Genomic DNA, 25,570 nt, shown 5'->3' with positions numbered 1-25,570 from the left:
GGCCATTGCCATAAAAGAAAACACAGGGGGTACAAAAAGGACAGAGAACAGATGCATATATTATCCTTTAAAGTATGCTTTGGCCAAGGCACAAAATTCAATGAAGAACCCCCCCCCCCCACATGACAATAAAACTTTATGTGCGTGTGTGTGTGGGTGGGGCTCTGCCTTTGTCGCATTCCTTAGCATTCGGAGAATTTTTGAGCGTTTTCTGTTTGAGCGGTATTTATGCAAATTTTATTAAATTTCCTTGTCGCTTTTGGCCAGAAAGGCTGAAGTACGAAGCGCTGGCAGGTCAAGGCATTTCAGCTATGCGGTTCCCATTGCCTGAGAGTATTCCACGGATTCTGGTAATTCACGATTGGAAGTTATGTCCAGGGACTCTACCCTGAAGTTGTGAAAAGTTCCCTGTGTTAAGCGTTAATTTGGGTTAAATTATAACTGAGTGGTTTCTTTTTGCGAAACGTTTTCTTTCCTTTTTTGGAGTCCCTGGGGATCAGTTGGTGCCTAATCCGTCAAAATAAAATGTTTAAATTGTGAAAATATGATTGAAAATGAAGTGGATGTTTTAAGTCAACCTATAAGATATGACTTTAAGACGTTGGTTTTTTAAATTTATAATTTACCCATATCACATTTTCTTTTTTTGGCAACAAAATAAATAAAACAAAGAAATTTCATTAATGTAAAACGTACTTTTTGTATAAAAAGAACCTTTGAATGATACTACCGATGATTTTGTCAACAAATGGGATAAATAAATGTAAGGATTAACAAGAAAGGAAAGCTAACTTCGGGCGGAGCCGAAGTTGATATACCCTTGCAGAATACTCTGTAAATTATATTCTCCAAAATTATTCATATGATGCATTCTTAATACTCATAAAAAATCCGAACTTCCTAACTTTAACAACAACAAAGTTATGGCATTTCCGATCAATCAGTTATATGGCAGCTATAGGATATAGTCGGCCGATCCTTATGAAATTTGGTAGGTCGGATTGATTGGCCAAATATAAAACCCATAGAAAATCCCAACTTCCTAACTTTACAAACACGAAAGTTATGGCATTTCCGATCAATCAGTTATATGGCAGCTATAGGATATAGTCGGCCGATCCCGGCCGTTCCGACTTATATACTGCGTGCAAAGGAAAGAAGGGTGTGTGCAAAGTTTCAATCCGATAGCTTTAAAACTGAGAGACTAGTTTGCGTAGAAACAGACAGACGGACAGACGGACAGACGGACAGACGGACAGACGGACATGGCTATATCAACTCAGGAGGTGATCCTGATCAAGAATATATATACTTTATAGGGTCGGAGATGTCTCCTTCACTGCGTTGCACACTTTTGACCAAAATTATAATACCCTCTGCAAGGGTATAAAAATAGAATAATAATATTAAATAAATATTCCTTTTATCATCAATTATAATTTAGCTGATAACTCTTAGGTCTATTGAAACTCAAAGTTTTCTTAATCGACTTTCATTAATGGCTCCCTTTTCTGCTTCCTTTGTTCTGACTAAATTTAATTACTTATAACTTATTTTCCAAAATTAGCCCGTGGCCAATGGAAAACCCGTTGAACCACAAGCTAAATGAGCCAATTAACCCTTTTCTCAACGAGGCAAGGGGGTAGGGACAACAAAAATTATTAATATAAGGAGAAGTACCATCTGCTGTCTGCCGGCACATCAATTAGACTGCTGCCAGTGGGTCGATGTTGTCGATGCGTCCAACTTGTCGGACGAATGCTTGATCAGTCAAGCGGTGCCTTTAAGCAGACAGGAGCAGTACAGGACCATCCATCTCCAACGCCCCCATGTCAGACACGCCCCCTTCCAGAGGCGGCGCAAACAAATCGAGGGCCATAACCAGTAAACGGGCGAAAGACAAAACAGCCGCGACCAGGCCAACAACAAGTGTAATATGTCAATTGAAGGACACTTCCAGCCAAACACTCACCCAATCCTCAACACACACACACACACACACTCACACTCCGGCGAACTCTGGACTATTTATTGCAATGCTGTCTGCGCTGTCGCCGCAGGATATGCTACGGATATTTGCAAAATATTGCAGCGCCCATAAATTGAAAGCCAAAGGACAGGCGGCCGCCAAGCGACTTGGCTAAAAAGGCACAAAAGAAGGCCCCGAAATCGGGGGGCGTGGCTTCTGGGACTGGGGTTCAAGCCCGACGTGGCCTGGCTTTGTCTCAAAATCGCCGCACGATTTGTGGCCGCTACGTGACCGGGCAAACGAGCCACCCCGGGACATGCCAGGACATTCGAGGACTCAGAGGGGCTGTGGGGCACGGACCTGACCTTGGGCGCAAAGAATTGGCAATAGTATTCTGGCCCAATGTTTAATTTTTGTCTGCCGACTATTTCGGTGGAGACGGAAAATGAATGCGATGGCTAACAGGCGGATAAGATTTAAAGGATGAAAGGATTTTCAAAATATTAAAGGAATTAAAGTATAAAGTCCTCACTACAACATATATTTGCTCAGCTCTTCGAGTTGAAATTGAGTAAGACAAATAAGAAATGCTGATACTGATAACCAATGTAAATGTTTATTAAGTGATATGTTTAACAATATAAGACATACCTACATATTAAATATTAAAGTTCAAGTTATTAAAGTTACTATTGAATTATGAAAGAAACAGTTTCCATAGAAATATAAATATGGATTCTTTTGCAAGCTTGATAAACAGAAATAATAACCAATTTGAAATTAAAACAGACATCAATCTAATGCTTTCCAAATCCGACGAGAATGCCTTTCCATTTTCCCAAGCTCTTGACTAAAAGAAACTCAAAATTGCATGCGTACTTTGTGGAATATCTGATGCACTCCATCGTTGCCTGGCAAATTCGTTTCCTCCCAAATACGATTCATGAATTTTAATCTGCAACGGGCCTGCACTTGGAGCATACATTGTGGTCCTGGCCAGTTTATTAGCCAAAACACACCCGACCCGCAGCCATGTAAGCTATGCTAAAAGGGTGGTGCAAAGGAAACGGAAGGACATCGTACTTCGTACATATGGCCAACAGAAGGCGGCTATCAAACCTGGCCAGAACGGCTGCCACTCAAAATGGACGAGGCCCGAACCTTGTTTACCTGGCAATAGCCTTTTACATTTTCCCTCCGTATGTACGCAACTGGCTGGGAATCTAAGCGGTGGTGGCCAGGAAATCTGCGTGGCATATGCAGCAGGCATAAAAAGTTTCTCATAAATTTTTACCTCAACACAGGTCGGGCCAACGGGAATCCTAAATGAATTGTTGCTACCCGGGTGGCATGGGAAGAAGAGGAGATAACTTTTATAATAGCCCCAACTCGTTGGAAATTCAATTTCATTTTCAATTTAATGCTGCAACGAGCCACGAACGTACCTGCTCTTCAGAGAATTACCCTCAATCTGCTTCTTTTTGTGGAGCTTTTTTGTTGCCATTTGAATTGACTTACCTGCAATGAAATGATAGAAAAATAAGTTACAGACCCGCACATACACGTATTATTTTATGAGTATCAAGAAGAAAAATGAGTAGCTCGAAATTAAAACTAGAGCTGGAGACTCCTTCAGCCTTGGTTCTCCCCATTGTTCAAGGAGTTCAGGCGAGGGGTGGCCAAAGACGGAAACAAAGGCCAGCTTCTATTCAAGGTGACCTTTTTCTCCACATTCTTTTTGGTTCATAAATAAAGGCACCCATCCTATTTGTTCTGGTCTAAAACATGCTTTACTGGGGCACAGTGACATTAAAATGCAAGACCTTCTTATTACCTTCTTATTTTATATAAAATAATTTTTAATTTGCCTAGTAATTTGACTAAAAATTTAAAATTTCAAAGCTCATGAAAAATATTCTAAGGAATGTATTTTATTACTATTTTAATCTTGTTGTCTTTAACATTTAATATGTATTACATATTATGTAAGCAAGAATTGGAATTCCATTCTTCTTGGTAGTATTAAAAATATTTAAAACAATAAAACAAACAACATTTTAATCTTCTTTTTAACGTTTTAAATATGAAAGCAAGAACTTGAGTTTTATTTAAATATGTTGTTACTTTTTTTCACTCTTCATGATTATATTAAAAATATTTAAAAGAATATAACAAATTTTATTAAAAAGTTATTTACCAACGATTTAATTTAAAAATTCATTCATTTAGGTTTGTTCCAAAGCATTTAAGTATTGTTTAAGTATTTATTTTGTAAAAGTTTTCACAACTACCAAAGTGGTTAAAGCATTGTTTAAAATGTTCCACAATTTCCACGAATGTTTTGAACCCATCCACCGACTTGCGGCCACTTACCTATGACGTAGGAGTACCCGTCCAGCGTGAGGACGCACTTGCGGGTGGTGGTGCCCACAAGGCCGCCCAGGACACTGACGCCGATGCCGCCGGTGCCGCCGGACGGGTACCTGGAGCTGTTGAGCCGTCCCGCCTTGCCGGGACTGGTCGACATGGCCACCGGACTGCCGGCCTCGCCGCTATTCAGACTCTCCCGTCGCGGCTGTGCCTCGAGCCCCACGAACTCGTCCCGCCGTTCGCCACTGGACACCAGGCCGTCGCTCGAGTGATCGCGTTTGGGGTCGCGAACCGCGTGGCGCAACCGGTTGCGCGGTAGACGGGAGGCGGGAATGGCGGGGGTGGCGGAGGAGGCGGCGGGGGGAACGTTGGCGGGTGCGGTACCCTGCTCCTCCTCCTGGCCAATGTTCAATGTTTGCGGTTTGTCGCGGCGCGTGGGCAGCGTCTCGTCCAATGTGTCGCCCATTTTTAAACGATTCTGATCAGCACGCTCTCGGTAAATCGGTGGAATTGTGTTATGTCTCGAAATGCATTTTACGAAACCGTGGGAAATAATTTGCCTTGTCGACGTACGCCAGTTGAATTTGTATTTGATTGATATTTTATTTTAAATATTTCACTATTTAATTTGACTTTAAATCACATTATCCATTATTTCGTTATGGAATTTTATGATGTCTTTCTGGGTAAAATTTAATTTAAATCAGTGGCACAAATTAAAATAGAAATAGTGAAAGTGAAATCATGCAAAACAATTGATTGGCACTGATATTGCGCATACGCAGTGTTGTGCATTCACTAGCCCAAATAATTCAATCAATGTGGAGTACACAAAAGAATACAAAATGTCAGTTTATTTAACAAAAAAATTATGGTATAAACAAATACATTTTTATTAAGCTTTTACAGATATATTTTAGTTTATTTCTTTTTATGGATTATAAGGAACTCAAAATCGGCTTTTGTTTTTAAATTCTTGTCACACAATATTCGATATTTCTGTTGACTCTTTATTATTTTCAGTTTCCATAATGTGAGTTTTATGTGACCTTGCTATGAAAAAATTGTAGGGATGAATAGCAGTTTATTTTTGCTTTTTTTTTAGTGTACACAGCCCTCACTCTAATTGCACTTTTTTCCTGCTGCTGTCAATTATTTGCTGTCTGTTCCTATATGGCCCTGCCACTCCACTCATTTTGACTGACATTGTTTGGCGTTATTTGATTCGGATTTTATCGCCTTTCGTGTGGCTCTTCCGTTGGTCAGTTTGTCATTGGATTTTTTGCATATTTGTCATAATGCCCGTCCATTTATCAAAAATCCATCACTGCCAAATAGCTTTCCGTTTTCTGTTTTCTGTGTCCTCCTTTATTATTATTGCTTGTGTTTCGTGAAACGATTTGTTTCAACACAACACGGACGTCAAGTTTCGTTAAACTGTTACTGTGCTTCATGTGTGGCCTACCCAAATTTATTTTTATAAACATATATTTGTACAGATTTCAAAAATATCCGTACTTTTCCAAGTCGTTGCCAGTCACGTACAGCGAATAAAGCTGAATGGCGACACTTTTAAGGCGACATGGGCCCCGGGGGAACGGAGGAGAAAACTCTTTGTGCTGTTGGCACGTGGCCTAAGCGTTTCACTCCACTTGACTTGGCCAAAAAGGCAGCTGCAATACGTGCCGTCTTTTGGGAGTGTTGCAGGTCGCTGCTGCTGAAGAAGGATTATTTGCTCAATGCAAAATGGGGGGCTTCTGTCACCATTAGCCACCTAATTAAAACATAAACAAATGGCGCCAGTGGGGCTTTCATTTAATAAGCGCGCTAAAATATGCAGAGCTGCGGAAGCCAAACTGCGAATAGTGAGAGTCTGCTATGAATTATGAACTATTTTAATTTATATTATTTTGTCTGGCTGTAATTATAATACAATTTCCAAACGATGCAGCCTTTGTGTAGTTAGAATAAATTTGTATTTGTTGCAGATACTTGAGATAATAGGTACTTTAAGCATAATACTTTTGGTTTTATCTCATGTCATAATAATTTGGAAAATATATTAAAAACAAATGCTGTGCCGTAGTTTGTAGACTTTAATCAACACACAAAGCAGAATTGTTTTCGTTTCGAGATTGTTTTCGCTTATTAAACTCTGACCTCTGAAAGGTAAACAGATGAATTCCAAATGATAATCATAAAATTTTAATTAAGCTTTTATGTACATATATAATATTCTTTTTGTTGTTGTTTGAGAAAGCCCGCATTGGGTGAAAAACCCAATTGCCTGCCCTTTTTGTCCTTTTGTGGCCAAGGTTATTGTTGTTGCTGCTACCGCTGGGTTGTCCACTCGATTGAGTGGCGCAAATTCGAGAGGCAAGTGTCAGAAGCAGCTGACAGGACTTACATAATCTCGCATTTGGCTTAAAGTTTCGCTGGCTCTTTAAGGAGCTGGAATATTGCGCATACGCCGAGTTTATCAGTCTGCCTAATGAGGTATCAATAACACCGCCTTTACGACTCAATTAACGGAAGACGTTTGGCTGAAATCAATGCCAGTGCTCCGAACAACGCACAAAAAGATATTATGACCGGGTGGGGAACATTCTGCGTTGCAATTTTCGTTTGTGGCATCATAAATCGCGAAATCCGCCTTATCTTTGCGGTCAGAAGGGGGGTGGATAACCCTGGACAGAGCCACATTGCGAGTTCAGAGAACTCCTTTAACGGAATACATTTTAAATTTATATCCATCGGACAGCGATGTGGATGAAAGCGAGGGTCCCGGCCATTTACTATTGGTTTCGGGAGCAAAGTTTAGCGACCCGCATAACTAATGCTGTTTATTATAGTTTTTTGCTCATTTATCTGTGTATCAGCTATATGTTCCTCTGTTCGGCATTCTTCTGATGATGAGCCACAAAAGTCAGCCAGCAGTCGAAAAGTTTCAATGAACTCTCGACTGTCAGACGGCTTAGCCAGCATAATAAACATGTCTATTCCGAGGACTCCATCCACATCTCGTTGCTTGCCTTTTTGTCTCACTGATCTGGGAGATGAAAGCAAACAAATGAACACAGGCAGATAGTCGGAGCATAGTCAATTATTTAATTAAAAGCTGTCACTTGCCAGAGTGCTCAATGTAGCTGTTAATGTGGGCGTTGAAGCCAAGTTGAGGCGGGGCGTGGCCCCATATGAGGGCTGTTGGTCGGAGGAAAACATTGCAAGTAACAGGAGAATAATAAAAGTGAAGCGACAACCCCATCTCATGGCAATAATTAAAAGCACATACACAATTCAGTTGGAAAAAGGGTGAGAGCCAAATGCCGCATCGGAAGTTGTACACAAACACAAAACAATCGCTCTAAAACAATTGTATTAAATTTGTTGTTTGCATCACAGATAAATAATGGTATGCACTTTTCGATGTAGCCAATTAAGATAGGCAATTTCAGAAAATTATGATTGCAATTTGTTCGCGTGCAGCAGAGCATGTGTATTTTCTGCCACAAACAATAAATTGAATGGGTGTCAATTGTTTATAGTTCTTAATTCATGTATTTGAAAAGAACAAAATAAAAATCACCACAATTAAAAATAATTTGATAGAATAAAATGAAGGACATCTTGTTTTATATGCTATCGTAACATTTGCTATCTTTTGTATAGTATATTAATATTATATATATATATATATTAACAAGAAAACGGTTATTCTTTTGGAAAATTAAAACCACTTTTCTACATAGAAAAAACGGCTTAATTTCGACCAGTGTATATTAAATAGAGCTGCATTGTCGCCCATGTCATTTGCACATATAACCGAGTGTATATACGTGTGCCTTCGCTACGGTTTCCCCCCGTTTTAATTGTTGTAATTTCGTGTTGTTGCTGCCTCTTGACATGGCCCGTTCATGTTGTTCGCTGGTGTAATTTGGCCCGATGTTGAGGGGGCGCCAGTGCGTCGCCGTTGCGGGTTTGTCTCGGCACTCGAGTAAATAAAAGATGAGTTAAAGTGCGATAGTTTGGGGCCAAGAATGTTGCGCAGGACGGCAGAACAGCGGAATAGCAGGCCTGAAGAGGAGGATGTCGGCCTGTCCTGTTGAAGGACTCGGCGAATCGCACCCGTTAATCACACGCCACATTCTGCGTCGGATCGATGCGGGATGCAATAAAAAAACAGAAGAAATTGCATGTAATTGAAGGGGAGTAGGAAAAACAAACTGAGCGACAGGAAGTGTGCAATAAATTTCCCAACTGCCTGAAGGGGCGACACTTCGAGGAAAGTCGGAGGAAAAGTCAGAGAAAATAGAGTAAGAATTCCTTGACTTTGCTCATTAGCATTTTGGGGCAAAGGAAACCCTCGGAGCCATATGAGGCCAAATGTGGAAAAGGAAGTCAGACAGGCTGACTTGACTTTGTCCACCTCATCATCATCATCATCATCATCATCGTTATTGGCTTCGGGAACCACATTATCATCAGCATTTCCATTGCAAATTGTTTCTGTTTTTTTGTTATTTATACACCCTGGACTCCCAGCTGTGGGTTAAATGCAGTTCCTGCCACAAAGTCCCATTTACATAGAAGGACAAGCGTCACAGACGAAACGGCAAACAAATGAGAAAAGTCGCATTATTAATTTGCCGCACCGCACGACCATAAATAAGAATGTCTGTCTTCGTATTCCCCTCTTCGCCACCCGCTTTTTGCACATACATAAAATTCAAAGGACCTCCAAAGGCATCCTTGTCCATATGTTTCGCTTTTGCGGCTCGGTTTTTCTCCCCACGCTCCACGCAATTTTCTCTGGCAATTTATTACTATTTTGACTTGTAGATGTGCTGCTTTCTGTCTGTGTGCGGTTTCTTGTCTTCGTCTTCCCCGCTTTGCGACAATTTGTAAAGCAGGCAATTATCCTTATTAGCCGCTTATTTATAGCCATGTTTGTTTACTCGTTTTCCCATCGAGGCATAAACAATGCGAAAACGATAATAGGGGAGTTCGTGTTTTCCCGGGATGAAATAATTGCCACAGATTGGCAATCGACCATGCGAAACTCCAAGCAACAGGTATCCCCGGGTCAATTGGGGCGAAATCTATGGGCTATTGGCAGGGAATTCAATATGGACTTGTTATTAAATTTTCATGAACGTTGGGAAATTGATTGGCAGGCAACTAAAAGTAATGGACTGTTCTGAATTAAAGAAGGAAACAAATGTATTCATCAATATCGAAACGATATTAAATCCACTACAATGATAAATTGATATATTTTAAATGATCTTTCTTCCAGCGTTTGTATTATCTGCTTTCAAAGTGAAAAGTTTCTTAAAACCAATCAGATATTTCAATAATATCGGTATAGCCGATATCATTTCGGGTTCCTCGTATATCTCTATTAATAAATTAAGGTAAATTATCCGGAAGGCACTGCTACAGTAGGGATTTGACTTTATTGCTAATGAAAAAATATTAAATATTTAATGGAACAGGAAGCATTTTTCCAACCCTTTAAAGCGACTTCCAAGGTTGTTTTCTCCCCGCTAACAGCTCAAAGTCATTTTAAATTACTGCATAATGAGTTGAGCCACCTTTCGCGAGCGGAGGGGAAAAACTGGGGCGTTGAAAGCTTTTCGGGGGACTTTCTGAACATAAAGAACATTGTCAAATCAGCGACATTTTTATTGCCACCCAGAGCGGGCACCACGCCCACCGCCCACCGCCGCCCGCCCTCTGGGCAGATCATACATGTAAATGTGGGTATGTATATGAGTCCGTTATGCCAGTGCTCGCTTACATGCTGATGATGTCGTTATTAAACGCATAAATAAATTGTCAAAAAATATGTGCGCAAAAAGACGTAAGGAAGTGCCGGCGCAGAAAGGCGGAAAAGGGGGCGGGGCAGGGGCTGGGAACCGAGAGGAGCAACTTTCAGATGCGTTTATTGTGCTTACATTTTAGCTTTGCTTTATGTACTTGGCAGGGCGACAAATAGAAATGTTCGTGGGCGCAAGGGACCGCCACATAAAACTTATTTCTTGAGGCTTCCCTCCGGATTTTTTTTTTTTGGTACATTTCCTCTTCTTGGATACTTTTTCACGCTGTTGACTTTGTCAATGTTTTATGGTCTTATTCCTGTTCAGCTGCAGACAATTGTCAATTAAATGGAAGGTTGAGAGGAGCTTGCCCTAGGGCCTGCCACCGAGCAGGACCACAAAGGAACCTCAGAACGCACTGCAGAAAAGTTCTTCTGGGGTGGCAATGTGCCACGTATTTATTATTTATGACATACGCAGTGCAGAAAGGGGAGAATAGAAGAAAAGAGGCGAAGGAGGGCAGAAGTTTGTAGAAGGATTGTGCCAGTCCGGAGGGAAAACTTTAAGGTGCTGTATAAGGTGCGATAAATCTTCCGTCTTTGTACTAAGTTTTAAACGTGCTGAGTTTTGCATTAAACGTTAACCGTTAAAAAAAGCTTAAAGAAATCTGCAGAAAGTGAAAATATTTCTGATATTTTTATTCTAGAAATCTATATGGGTGTTTGAAATAACTTATTTAATAAACTGTTCAAGGTTTTCTTTAAGAGGTTTGTTCGCATTCGATTAATAATGATAAGAAATACTATTAATAAGATAGAAACGTTGCCAAGCAGTCCGAAATGCGATTTAAATTTGGTACGAAAAATCAATAAACTTTGTGAAGCGGAACGAATATAAAAATTGGCCATTGCATTATTCACATTTTGTATCTTTCTGCATGGTGAAATGCATTATACGGTACAGCGTATTCTCAAAGTCCAGCGCTGCTTTTAAAGTCATTAATGTGGCTTCATTTGCATACGGTCCTCCTCCTCCTTCTCCTCCTCCCCATCGACATTTCTATCCCTATCTGCTGCTCTGCAGAGGGTGATTAGTCGTCGACCAACGTCCATCAACAGTTTACCCTAATGCCCGAGCAACATGCAACACTAGAACTGACCTCATTCTGTTTACATTTGCAGCTGTTGCTGCCACCACCCAAGGTACCCCATGCACCACCGTACTATCGCACCACCGAACCACTGAGCCACCCACTAAACCACCACCCTCCGTTGATTGTCTGAAGTTGGCTCGGTTCGTGTGCAACTCATTGAATCCGAGTGTGGCCCAAAACAAATCAAGGCGGCGACGTCATTGTTGCTGCTTTTGTGGCACGTTCCCGGGTTTTCTCTTTGGAGTGCAAACTTTCTGCAACAGCCTTTGCATAATGCCCCACCCAGCCCCCCATGTCGGCCACAATTGTTGCCTGGGCCGTTAAATGCAAACACTTCATTTAGCAATCCCGAAAGAAAGGAACTTTCGATTAGTGCCAGAATGGCCAACCAACTTTGGCCAGGAACCCCAACAAAGTCTGTTAACTGTTTTGGCCATAAAAGTTGGTCTGTGTGCGTACATACGTTTGTGCGAAAGTCGTAATCTTGGCCAAAAAAGTTGGTTGTATTGGAAATTTGTTCCACTCAAGCGGAAAATGGCAAGGAATTGGAGAAATGGAATGAACTTACTTGCTTTTCGAAAATGCAACTTGTATTTTATGCCTGACTGGCGACACTCAAACTAAATTGGCTATCAGACATTGAAATTTGTTATAATTTAAGGTAACCAAAGGTAATAAAATAATATATTATTTTATATATATTATTTTTATAGGCTGTTATTTTTCTTAATTTCTTATGTTTTTGACGTTATTTGAGTGGTCAAACAATATTAACTGGATTTTCATTGAATGTGTTTAAAAAGGGTTACCCAAATTTTCTGTCGTCATATAGTGTAATATACTTTTTCATTCCCCTTTTTTCAGCCCACCCCTTACCAGTGCATGTGTGTATTTGAGCAATTTTCGTTTTGATGTTTGCTTATTTGTATTTGCCATACACACAACACACAAAGTTGTGACTTTTTGGGTAAGTAAACATGCCCATCCTCCTCCTCGCCTAAGTCGCTCCTCCACTCTGCGGATGATTTGGCGAATCACTCTGAGAGTCCTGGCACTCGACACCACTTGGCCTGCTCCTTTCCAAATGATGCGCCATTTCTCAAATCTTTTCGGGCACGCAATAGCAACGATTTGAACAATGCTCTCACATGTAATGGTGTGAAATTCAAAATGGCGCCCGGAGGTTTTGCCTGCGGCCATTGTCATTTATCAAGTTTATTAGCGGACCAAAATTGGTAGGGGGTCGGGAAACATCTATTCATTTGTTAAGGTATTCAAGCAATTAAATGCGATTTATGAGGTCGTATGCCTAGCATTTTTGAAGCACTCAGAGCGTTAACGTACATTAGTGACATCATCAAATGCATACTCAAGTGGTGCCATAAATTTGTGTACCTTTAGATGATGCAATGTCAGGAACGTGGGGAATATAATGGGATTCGTCTCGTGTATACAACACATCGTAAATAAGATGAGTTGGCAACATATTAAGGAATTTATATTGAAACCCATTCTTTATAAGAACAAGAATGTTTAGCAGAGTTATGTGTTAATAGGAAGAGTATCAGTAATATTAAAAGAAACCTGTATAACATAAAAATTTAAACGATGGCAGTAGTTTTTAATTAAAATTCCTAAGCTATCCCTGCCATAGGTCTTTGCCAGTGCACTGCAGTGTTTTTGGATTAAAGCATGCCAAACAGCAAATAACGCAAAATTGCGGTTATCTTCACCCTGCTGCAGAACAAGGTATTGCAATTATGGTTATTATATCCAGGAAAATGCCGCTCTGCCCTCAACAAATTCTTGGTATTTGCATGGTGCAACAAACTTTTGCTAAGCCCAAAAAAGTATGCAACATTTTCGCACAGCTTTTCAGCTTTGCAGAATGTTGAACGGCAAAAGGAACTTCCAAATGCCAGAAACTACCACTACCATTGCCAACAACTTGGCCGTACAACCCAACCCAGATTTATAACCCCTTTCGATCCCCTCGCTGAGCAACTTCCTGAGCAGTTTGTGCAGCACTGGCTTTTGACGCTTTTGGCATGTTTATCGCCTCGCTCGAACCGAGTTGAAATGGCCCAATTGGCCGAGGGCCAAGTCAAGCAAGACAGGGCCGTTGCGAACTGGCCAAGTTCGGCCGTGCCACTCTCAGCCGCTTTGTCGGCATTAATTAAAAGCAAATTACACTTGCGTTTTGTTTTCTCTGAAAACAAGAAAAACTTTAGCTGCAGCATCATTAAAAACTTCTTAGAATTGTTTTTCTCTTTTTTATCTGGGAGTTTTGCGTCACATTTCATGAATCAACAACTTGATTAGCAATTCAAATGCGCCGACTTCTTCACCCCCCCCCGCAATGATTTCCACCTGCCCGAGTTCCCAGGACAACAGCTGGCCCAGGCAACCGAAGTTTTCCTAATTAAAGTGGCTTTCAAAATAAACCGCAACTGAAAATCGGTATAGAAAAAAATGTCTGCCAAAACTGCCAGAAAATTGTCAATGAAGAAATAACAAAGAGTGGGAGGTGGGGCAGGGCTGTCAGGGCAGCGAAAAAAATTTAAATATGTTTACCCGACAAGTAAAAAGACATTTTCCAGGACCCTTTTTGCGCGGCTACAAATGACGTTGTGTTCTGCGGCCTCTGCGGCTGGCAGGCAACCAACAGCACACAGATACAGATACAGTCGCATGCGGATAGAAAAAACCCACACAGACATACAGTGTGGCATAGTTCTAGGCGCGCTGAAATGTGAAACCATTTTCCTGGGTCTGCACACCACACAACACAAACAAAGCCAATGAATGCGAATTTGTCCCAAACCTCACAAAATGTTCCAAATTGTCAGCAAAAAGTTTTCAGATTCGGTATCCACATCCACACTCAGCTCATTCGTTTCCCGTTTTGAAGTTGTGATTTCTCTGGCAGGCGTTTTGATTCCTCTATTTGGAAGTTTATGGCAGTGATTTCGAGTGGCAATCAATTTAGCCAACTTAAGCTATCCAAAAGTTTTGGGCTTGAAGTTAAAGTCATCTTGTGTGCTTTCTTGATATATATTCAACATTAAGTAAGCATACGCCTTGTGGTCTAATGGCTAATTGGAGATGGATGCAAATGAGGCACATTCCTAAGGGCCTCAAGCGTCGGTAATTATTCATGTGAGATGTTTGACATAAAATGATGAATGAGGCAATATTTAGTTTTAATTTATGGGGTACTTTTAAGATTTGGCACTTTGACTTGGCCTTTGAAGTTATGACTTTTTGGCTTTTAGACTTGTTTAAAGTGGGTTTAAAATATTTTTTGGGTTAAAGTTTTACTTTAAGCGAGTTTAACTTATATATTTATACCCTTGCAGAGGGTATTATAATTTCAGTCAAAAGTTTGCAACGCAGTGAAGGAGACATTTCCGACCCTATAAAGTATATATATTCTTGATCAGGATCACCTCCTGAGTTGATATAGCCATGTCCGTCTGTCCGTCTGTCCGTCTGTCCGTCCGTCCGTTTCTACGCAAACTAGTCCCTCAGTTTTAAAGCTATCTGCTTGAAACTTTCCCAAAAGTTGTCTTTCTATTGCAGGTAGTATATAAGTCGGAACGAGCCGGATCGGGCTACTATATCATATAGCTGCCATATAACTGAACGATCGGAAAAGCCATAATGTTGGTGTTTTTAAAGTTAGGAAGTTGGGATTTTCTATAAGTTTTATTTTTGGCCAATTAATCCGACCTACCGAATTTCATAAGGATCGGACGACTATATCCTATAGCCGCCATATAACTGATTGATCGGAAATGCCATAACTTGGGTGTTTGTAAAGTTAGGAAGTTGGAATTTTCTATGGGTTTTATTTTTGGCCAATCAATCCGACCTACCAAATTTCATAAGGATCGGCCGACTATATCCTATAGCTGCCATATAACTGAACGATTGGAAATGCCATAACTTTGGTGTTTTTAAAGTTAGGAAGTTGGGACTTTTTATGAGTATTAAGAATACATCATATGAATAATTTTGAAGAATATAATTTACAGAATATTCTGCAAGGGTATATCAACTTCGGCTCCGTCCGAAGTTAGCTTTTCTTTCTTGTTTTTCACTAAAAGTTATCTCTTCATCCTAAAAATGAAGACCCCAACTCATCTCACTCAACAAGCTCTTTAAGCTTTTGTCTTGTGTCTGTTTTTCTCTTCACTGTCATCGGCATAATTAGGCTAGCCGCCATAAATTCATTATGCCATTAAGTGCAAGCCGTCAAATCGCCACAGCGTTTGCGGTTGCTTTGTATGGTTACCCGACCATGCACTATGGGGTTTTTGACCACTTTATGTGGCATTTAGTCATTTTTTAAAAGTGCTCTAATTAAAAAAAAAAAAATGGGAGTGCATTAACAGAACATCAAACTGTTATGCCTCATACTCAAAATGTTAATACTTAACAGCATATGTTAGCATAACAGCTGTAAAGTCAGCTGTTGCATCCAAAAGCACCAGCGCTAAGTTTGCAATTTTTTCAAAGCGTTCTTTGAAATTAATTTATTCGTGTAAAACACCATTTGAAAAGAAAAAAACAAATGGAAACTGATCTCACAGGCTTGTACTATATGTTAAATGTATTAATTGCTTAAATTATGTGTGTTTATACTAATATTTTGTCATTTTATAAATGCACCTTAAGCTGAATTTTTAGGAACAAATTTCAACTTTGGGAAGAGTTTTGAAATAGAAGTTTGCATTAGTTTTCAATGCGTCCAAGTGTATGTTGTAGCCTTGTCAATTCTGAGCAAAAATCTGTTAGTCTTATTGTGCACTTTTCCGCACTATTGGTGCAATTTGAATTTTTCTTAGATAACCTCACTTTCTCCAACGCCGACATGGTTGCTGTTTGGAATAGCGAGAAGGGCCGGCTTGAGCAAGAAAAGGCTATACAATGTTTGATGAACAAATTATTTATAATATGAGGATCATTTTGATATGTTTGTCCTGTCAGTTGCCCGTCAATTTGGACAAATTCGAATCATTTTGCCTACAAACTGGCGAATTGTTAGTCGATATGTATCCGTGGCTGCCGATGAGTTTTGAGTTTGATGAAATTTTTTCTTTTTGCTTTTGTTGCACTTTTTATCATCCACTTTTATAGGCATGGAGCAACAAATTTCAGCTCCTTAAATTTCATTAATTTTTTTTTAGTTTTAACCGATTGTTCCTATGGGAGCTATAGGATATTGTTTCCTGATCCAAACGATTTTCACACTATGTGTGCCTAGGGACAAACAATGACGATTGGTAAAGTTTCATGTCGATATCTCCAAAACTGACCGAGTTATTAATTAATGCCACAAAAACAGGCCAAAAACCCCATAGTGCCATGGCCTGATGGATCGAAAAATCGTTGCATATAGTTAGGCGCTGGCAGGCGGCGATTGGCACGTGTGCGTGTGTGTGTGTGTGCTCAGCGTCGCCAGGACCATTAAGCCAACGCCTCTGCGGATCGAATTTCGGTGCAAGGCTGCGCTACGAAGTATGCTACGGAAACCGGCAACAACGCCGGCGAAATAACTTCATCAATTTCGCCAATATTCCATTATCGTCAGCACAAGTGCGCCTGTGTGTGTGTACATAAGTGTGCCTGTGTGTGTGTACATAAGTGTGCCTGTGTGTGTGTACATAAGTGCCGATGGAGCCGTGGGTGTGAGTGTGTTGATTTTATTAGGCCGCCAAGCAATTGTTTGCTTAAAAATTTTTCACACACCGAAGTCAGCATTGTCTGCTCTTTGGCTTTAGTGTTTGATTTTTCGTATTTTTTTTTTTCAAGCACGTCCTTGCTTTGTCGATGTCCCCAACGGTTTTGCACGTTTGCCACTCGGACATTTCTTGCGATTATTGATTAGATAAAAACACACAAGAAAGCCCCGGAGAACACGGATGGAGGAAACAAAAACAAAGGAGGCGTAAAGCCGACGCCGTAAAAGCTTAAATAAAAAAACGAAGCTAACTTGACGACACTTAAGTCACTTAACTTGGCCAGTGGGAGAAACTGTTATCTACTCGATAAGTTGAGAGTGGGTGAGAATTAGACAATGACAAAATACTTTATATTGAGTCAGCGGGTAGATTTTCTTGATTAGCAAAGAACTTTAAGCCGAAGTTGTTAACTCTTAGTAAGAAGCAAAAAAAGTCATCGCAAGTTTAACAAAAAAAAAAGTTTTACAAGAAAATCGACTTTTGTGTACTTTGGCTTTCGGCTTTATGAGCATGTTTTAATTGTCTTGACATTTAAATACTCTTCTAACGATATTTATTATATGATTAACATAATATATTTTATTGTCAGCACCATAAAATGGGTGTATAAATATTTATTTCTGAAGGCAAACTGTAGTTCAAAAGCCAAATTGAAATATGACATCAATAATATAATCCTATCAATGTCACTGAAACTCAAGCAGTCTAAATGCTTTTTATGCGATGTCTGATTTGGTTGACACCTGCCCAACACTTTCAAACTTTCTGCCAGTCAATCAAACGGTTCGAAATGGCGTTTAATTTTTATACCAGACGCTTTTCCGCCTCACTTCTCACCAATCCGAAAAGAAAAACTTACGGAAAGCTAAACAAAGGCAGCGAAAACAATGCCAAACAACGAAGGAAAATAAGAAAACAAAAGCATCGGCATTTCCACGCCGCCAAGCAAACAAACCAAATTTAAAAAAAAAGAGAGTGAGAAACAAAAGGAGGAAAAGACAGCAGAAATAAAAGCCGCACATTAAAAATTTTGAGAACATTTTCGGAACGCTTTTCCCTCTTTTTTTGTGGCGTCAGAGATTTTTGTTTTGAACTTTTCTGAGGTTGCTTGCTGACATCTAAATTTATCTATAAACAAGGGCAACAAATCTACTTTTTTCATTATTTGTTTTTGCTTGTTTGTTCGTTTGAAAACGAAAATATTATGACAGGCTAATTGAATTAATGTAAATTTTGTACACGTCTTTATCTAAATATGCGCTTTTTGTTTTACGTTTTGAATGAACAAAATTTCCGCTTATTCCTTTGTGGTCTGGTCAAGGTCTGTCGCTTTAATTAGCACATATCTGTGGATCATTTGCACTGCAGCTAATGACGCTTGATTGTCCAGATTAAATCGTATTCGTAATTAACACCCAAAGGGCATCGTTAACATCATTTAAGACAGTTAAGACAGTTCCCAAAAAAGCGCACAGCGAGTGGTCCACACTTCCCTTTTGGCCAGATTAAAACCCGTTTTTCTCTCGGACCTCCACCTCTGCACTTGTGATCATCGCGAGGAATGTGAAGATGGCAAGTGGACAATGCAGATACGATGACAAAAGGCAATTGGAATATGAAGTGGCCAGTGAACTGGAAAAAAGTAGAGCGATACTATCGACAAGGGAATACCCTTGAAAGAGGTCTTTCATTTGTAAGATTGTTCAATTATTAAATTAATTTAGTTTAACGCTAATTAGACAAAGACAATAATTGTGCTAATCAAACACAATTAAGTGTGCCAAAAGCCAAAGTAGCTATTACTGCTATAGTTTAAAACTTAAGGCTTACACTTTGTTATACAATGATTTAAAAGGAAATAATTAATAATAATTAATTAATGATAAAGTTTTTGACCGAATTGAATTGTAACTCAACGAAAGAAAAACTTTAGGTCCAACTAGGTAGCTTTTAAACTTGTTGAAAGTTGTTATTAATGTGTTTTAACTTAAACATAGAGTGGTAAAAATCTTGAGAAAATCTTACATTAAAAATATTACAAATGACTGCAGATAACAACTTTTCATTATACATTATAGAGAGTTTTTCCTATCGGTATCCAAACTTTGTCCCCAATAACTCAGAAAATAAATAATCATTCAATTGAATGTATCATATAAATATAATTAACTAAATATAATAAAATAAAATTAAAATTGTCAGATCTTGAGAAAATTGTTCTGTTTTAATAAGTAAAATAGGGCTGGCTTCAATATAAAGACTTTAAAGAATTTTAAGTCCAAAATCAAATGATTGAGAATATTTACTGGTAATATTAAAAAACATAAAAAATGTCTGCAGATAACAGCACATACATTGTATAAGGTATTCCCTGGGCGATGTCCAAGCTACATATGTCCCCGATAACTCAGAAAGTGAAGAGTCAACCGCAGCTGGCAGTAAAAAACATAAATGCCTTTAATTAAATTGCCCGTCTGGCTGTCCTGAGTGGCCAGCTCCTGCTCCTCCCCTGGCATTCCCATGTAGTTTTTGGCAACGTTGCGTGTAAGCCCGAAACGAGTTCGGGCCAAATAAGTTGCCGCCGTCGCCTGATGGGCAGTGAAAATTGATGGCCCGCTTCAATATCTTCTGTTGTCTTGTAACATTTTGTATCGCTGTATCGGCGGCGAATGCTGCATGAAATTTAATGAGATTTTCGTCTTGCCTTTTTGCTCGGCTCAGTTTTTGTATCATAACTGTTTGTATTAATTTTTTTTTTGAATGTAGGTCAAACATTTTTGGCATTTCTCGAGTGCCCGTCGTGGCTTAAAAGGGTAACCGAAATCGGGCAATGTACACGCGTTGTTCGAATTGCATTCCAATTCCAAAGTATTGGCATTATTTTGATTGAGTTTTTTCTTGGCGAACAGATCTAGGCCTAGCCGAATCGCGAGTGCACTACCTGGTAGTGGCTCTAATTGATCCCCTGGGCATGGGCGCAATTAGCTGGCCAACTTGGCATGTTGGCCCAAAGCAAACACTCGACCAGCTGTCCACTTCAAGACACTCTGAAAGCTCGGCGCGACTTTTTTCGTCTGTCGCATCTCGCAGCGAATGCTGGTGGACTGGATCTTGACCATGTCTAACAATAGTCCAAATCAGAAGTAGACATCGACAATGGAATGGCAAAGCAACGAGAATAGCAACAAGTGTCGTGTCCGAGAGCTATGACATACCTATTCACAGAGCGTTCTCTCATTGCAAATTTTTGCAAATGCAATAGCAGTAATTACACTTTTGGCGGCGAGTTTGAGTAGGAGGAATCTGGTTGAGTGACTGAGGAAGTTTGTTTTTCAGAAAGCGTTAGACTGCGAGAACAGTATTTGCTTATACTTTGCTCGGTTTAATGAAACATTTCATGCTTTCTTGCAATTTGTAGTTATTGTTAGCTTAAATTCAATTAGTTTCCTTCGTATTATTATTGTAAAATAATAATTTGCACTTGCTAAGATCTAGTGTACTGTTAAAGATTGATAAATAAAATAAACTAAACTTAATCAAGCTTAGAATTTTTATATTATTTTACTTACTAAGGAAAGCAGATTAGTTTAAGCAAATAAATGAAATATGCCAACAAATAATGCAAATTTGTAACTTCCAAAAATATTGTTATTTTTACAATTCCATAAAAATTGAGAAAAGGAAACTAATGAAAATGAATTATTAATATTTGATATACAGTCAGCTGTAACTTGTAAATAGCTATAACTTGAAGATAATAAACTATATTACTTATGTATTTTTTAAACTGTTTTGTTATTATCATACACATTTAGCTTTGTAAGTAGAAGATTGTTGCAAAAATAATTAATAAATATAAGAGCTTTCAATTTATTTATAACACCCAAATGCGGAATAGTTAATTCCTAGATAATTTCGATCGTTTTAAATGAATATTAAGGGTATTTTCACATCGCTTTCGGTATACATATATTTTCTACAACATCATTGATTTGATCACCGCACAGTGGGATCGATTTCATGTGCCAGCCATCGGCGACCACTGTGCCTCTTTTCGGGGGCGACAATTGCTGCGGGCAATTAACAATATCTATATATACACGATATTTCGTATTCGTATATTTCGCTTGTCTGCTTTTGGCGGCGTGACGTAGGCGAAATGCTGAAAACGTGCTAGATACTTGTGTATCTCGGTATCTTTTTGTGGCGTGCGTTTGCTGTTGATACTGCATCCGTTAGGTGTGTGTGGCTGAATGCAAACGATGTGAATTTTCGGACAACTATTTTGGACGCCGACTTCGATTTCGACTGCGACTGCGACGTCAGCGTAGACGCGTGCGTCCGGTGCGCAGTTGGCTTTGATCAGCTCTACTAGCCAAAACTTTTTTCAACTTTGTTTGCATTGAGGTACGTATGTATGTATGTAAAAGCGGCAACATGATGTGGCCACAATTTCTGAGATTTGTATAAACAATTTGCGCTGAGCGGCGCATTTTGCAACATTTAGATGTGATTTTGACGATATGTCCCGTCCATTACACATTAAAATCAAGTTGGTTAGCTCATGAAAATGCATAACACGATTGAAAATTGGTTCTTAAATTTGTATATGTTTTTATTACATTTTTCATGTCGGCTTATTGGTTCCAGATTTATGCATAAGCCGCAGACATAATGGCCCGTGGAAGGAAGTAAGTTTCCGTTTCTGTCAGCCAACAAATTATGCGATAAAACACACATAAATGCGAGGCCCTCAAATGCGTAAACGATATTATTGTATTTACTAGATTTTTATGATATCATAAACGAGGCCGAGCAGCATATTGAGAGTCAGATTTGCGTTAATCATTTGTATAAATTCATTTATTTCTTTTAAGTGTTTTTTAATGGAGTGGCGTGGCGTTTTGTATTTATTTATGCTAATATAATGACGTCAAATCTGACAGTCTGATTTCCTTCACCCAGCCGAATTAGTAGCAGCAGGGAATTATAAATTTGATTAGCAACAATTCTTGTTGTGCTATATTTTACACTTGGCTTGCAAAATTATTTGTTTTATTTTCGTGAGGGAGAACTCAGTAATTGATACAATCGATTTGTGTTGGTTAGTCTGACAAATTGCATTGAGCTGATTGCATCGAACATAAATCAAGCAAAATAACTGAAAATATACCGAGATATATATTTATCTGTGGCTTTTTTTTCGATGGGTGTGTGAGGGCGTAATAAAGTCAACACAGAGATAAAAGTCAATTGCATAAAAAGCAAATTATAGGCAAGGGCGTGGACGCTTTTGATAATGATAAACGAAAAGTTCCACAAAACGAAATTTAAAAACAAAACAGCGGAAAGACACTTGTTTCGGTTATGCACTTATTCAAGTGATTCTTAATAATTGATATTTATATTTTCGCATTACTGGTTATTGCAATCGGCTTTGGACAAACACTACGCACAGCAATTAACTTCGATATCTGAATCTCCGATTTCGATCTGCGTCCGATAAACACACGATAAGCCGGTGGATGCTCAGGTGGAAAACACGCTAACGGTAAAGCGAATGCGAACGCGATAAGAAAATGCGGCAGCAGGAGCAGCACTACGTCCGCACATGCTGCCTGCTGGGGATAAACTGGAACTGGATTTTCGGACTCGGAGTTGATAGCACCGAGCAGCAGCGGAATCACAGAGACACCGAGATCCAAAACAGAGACACCGCCACAGACACACACACACACACACACACACACGTTTCTAACCCGTCCAACAGCAGCAGCAACAACAACAACAACCATATTGGCCAAACACCAAAAGCTTTCAGGCCCCCGAAGAAATCTGCGCATGAAAATTCGACAGACGAGAGAGAATGGCAGCATGTTTCCATGGAAAAAGCTCGCCGCACATTTCCCGCTATTTTCACGAGGAAGTTGGCCAAAAGCTTGGCCAGGGAAAGAGTTTGTGGTAGGAAAAAGCTGGGTCAGAGTTGGAAAAGCTCTGATTCACAAAACGGAGTATTTAACCATTTGGTTTTTCTCAGTTAGGTAAAACTATTTATTTAAATAAAATAATTAAACTAAATATCTAAATCATTAACCGCCGTTTTAACGAAATCTATTTATTAGTAAATAAGTTAAAATAAGAAATCAAATGGCGAACGAGTGTAATTGTATTTGTCATTATTTATATTTTTTGAAATTTACGAAAGAGCTTTTGATAATTAAATAGGAAAATAATCAATATTACTTTTAATATAATAAGAGCAGCAAAATCTAGATCCAAAATTGTTACAAAGCAGATTTAAGTCAACACGCCGCACAACAAGTGTATCGCTAATTTTGACATCGCGCTTTTTGCTCCCAAATGGCAAACTCTTTTATCAAATACATTAACTCAATTTAAATGTCAATACTGGGTGTTTTGATTCTTCTTAATAAATATAATAAGATACCCGAAATATAAAAAGTTTTTCTAATGGGTTGGTGCTTTTTTACATTTAACTATTTTACACAGAATTCAAAGCTATTTTAGTGGGAAAGTGAACTGGGAACCACCGAATGAATTTCCCATTATTGTCAGGTGGTTTTCCCTCTCCCAAAGTCAAGTGCTCTCTGTTTGCGTATGGCTTCGCTTTCGGAGCATTGTTTGCTGTCCCTTTCTTTGGCATTGTTGTTGTCTACAGAGGGGCGCCTTCAACAGGTTGCCACCCACAATGAGGTGTTTTCCGCTGCTACTGCTGCTGCTTGGGAGTCAAAACAAAATGAAAAGCATTTTAAAAAGGGAGACCCCTGGGCCAACACATACACACACTGGTTCACATACAATCATGCAGACTTTCACAAAATAAACCCCACGCGAACACACTTACTCCCCATTTTGGGGTGCCCGGAAAATAAAAATATTCTAAAAATTTCTTGTTTCCCTTAAGTTGAACAAGTGTTGGCAACTTCCGTTCCCAGTTCCTGCCTCTCTTTCCCTTTCGAGCGCCTTTGTTTTGCATATTATTTGCTTTTCAGGGCTGACTTACCAGGCATCAAAAATAAACAAAGCCTCTCCAAGACTTTAAGTAGCAGAAAGTATCTCAGCGACTTACCTGAAAGAAAAGCAGATGGAAAACAGTTAGCAAAACAGTTATAATACGAGTAATAATTGTAGCAACCTTATCGGGGATTTCAAATGGAAAACCCTGCTTTGCAGGAGGGAGGGGAGCTATTTGGGGCAAGGCCAGATAATGAGGCATCTGAATGAGGCAGCCTGACCGCCTCTTCGTCATTAATTGAGAGAAACACGAGACTGTGGCATCAAGTGAAAAAAGTTTTGGGAGTTCTATTATCCAGATAATGCAGGAAATGACACAAAGGAAATATTAAGAGGACCACATTGGTCTTCCTTTGTTGCCATCAGAGCATTTAATCTTCCATAATATTATATAAAAGGTTGTCTTTTCAATTAGTATTTCCAGTTAAAAGGATTTTACTTGAATTTTGAAATGTTTCAGCTGGCTCTATAAATTAAATGTAAGCTTTCGTAGTAGTCGACAATAGTTGTTGACCATAAGGCAAAATATATAACAGGGGCTTGCTTAATACTAATTACGACTTAGTATTCTAACAAAAAATATAATAAAATAAAACAGCATAGATTAACAAAATTACTCCTTACTTTTTTAATCCTATGTAACAAATATCTATGTTATAAAATATTTAAGGCGTGATTGGTTTTGTGTTCAAAACCATTTGTATTGTAATATCTTTTTTGAGAGATTTATGTATGCATAGTCAGCATAGTCTATGAATACCCGCTCCTTTTACGTAAATAATGAATGAAAATCTTGTTTGGCATAAAATTGTATTGGCCTTGATAGGTGCAACCACGGGCAGCCTTTCCATTCTAAATAATTTGTAGTAATTTGGCTAAAATTTCTGTTCAGTTGCATTTCCTAAACTTATCAAGTGCATGACAAATTGCTTTACACACATCAAATTTCTTTGCAATGAAATTCCATTTGGCAGCCACTGCATTTGCATGTTTGAATATATATAATACTGTGCCGAAATAGAGAAATTGAATTTAAGTTCATGATTTCATCCATTAAATATTTGGCTTCTTGGCTAACTCAATGTTTATGACTTGTGCTCGGCAAACACGTAATTAAATTTGGGATATGTGCAGAGCAGTGCGAAATGCAATTTACAGCTGCACAAATGTAAATATTGCTCATACGCAGCGTTGGGCGTCTGGAATGCCATTTCTGCGGGCTAGGGGCCTGCATTGGGCATTAACAATTAGGTAGAGCAATTAGTAAGGAGCATCAGTAACTCTGACTTGGTTTGGTACAATTATCCAAATTCTAATTGCCAAATTCATAGACAAGGTAAATTGGCCTAAGTTATGTGCCTCCGTACAGATAAGCCATGTCAGGTGAGTTGAAAACTAAGTTTGCTTAAGTTTGGCTTGAACTTAAGCTGAATTTATATGAATTTATATGAATATTTATTTTATATGTTTCTATTGG

At 39.0% G+C, this 25,570-nt stretch overlaps 1 protein-coding gene across 1 annotated transcript in view; it reads right to left on the bottom strand.

Moving 5' to 3' along the window:
• Window positions 1-22,699, bottom strand: part of LOC108045834 (calcium/calmodulin-dependent 3',5'-cyclic nucleotide phosphodiesterase 1) — a 75,924-nt gene extending 53,225 nt beyond the window's left edge. The window contains 2 exon segments of the mRNA XM_044460508.1: window positions 4,343-5,021; window positions 22,478-22,699. Coding sequence (XP_044316443.1) covers window positions 4,343-4,805 — 463 coding nt within the window. The 5' untranslated portion in view covers window positions 4,806-5,021; window positions 22,478-22,699.
• Window positions 22,700-25,570: the final 2,871 nt, after the last annotated feature.

The sequence above is a fragment of the Drosophila rhopaloa genome, unplaced genomic scaffold (assembly GCF_018152115.1).
Source record: "Drosophila rhopaloa isolate 14029-0021.01 unplaced genomic scaffold, ASM1815211v1 contig_2, whole genome shotgun sequence".
NCBI classification, from domain to species: Eukaryota; Metazoa; Arthropoda; class Insecta; order Diptera; family Drosophilidae; genus Drosophila; species Drosophila rhopaloa.
The sequence above is the reverse complement of the archived record's forward strand: the minus strand, read 5'-3'. Positions and strand labels throughout refer to the sequence as shown.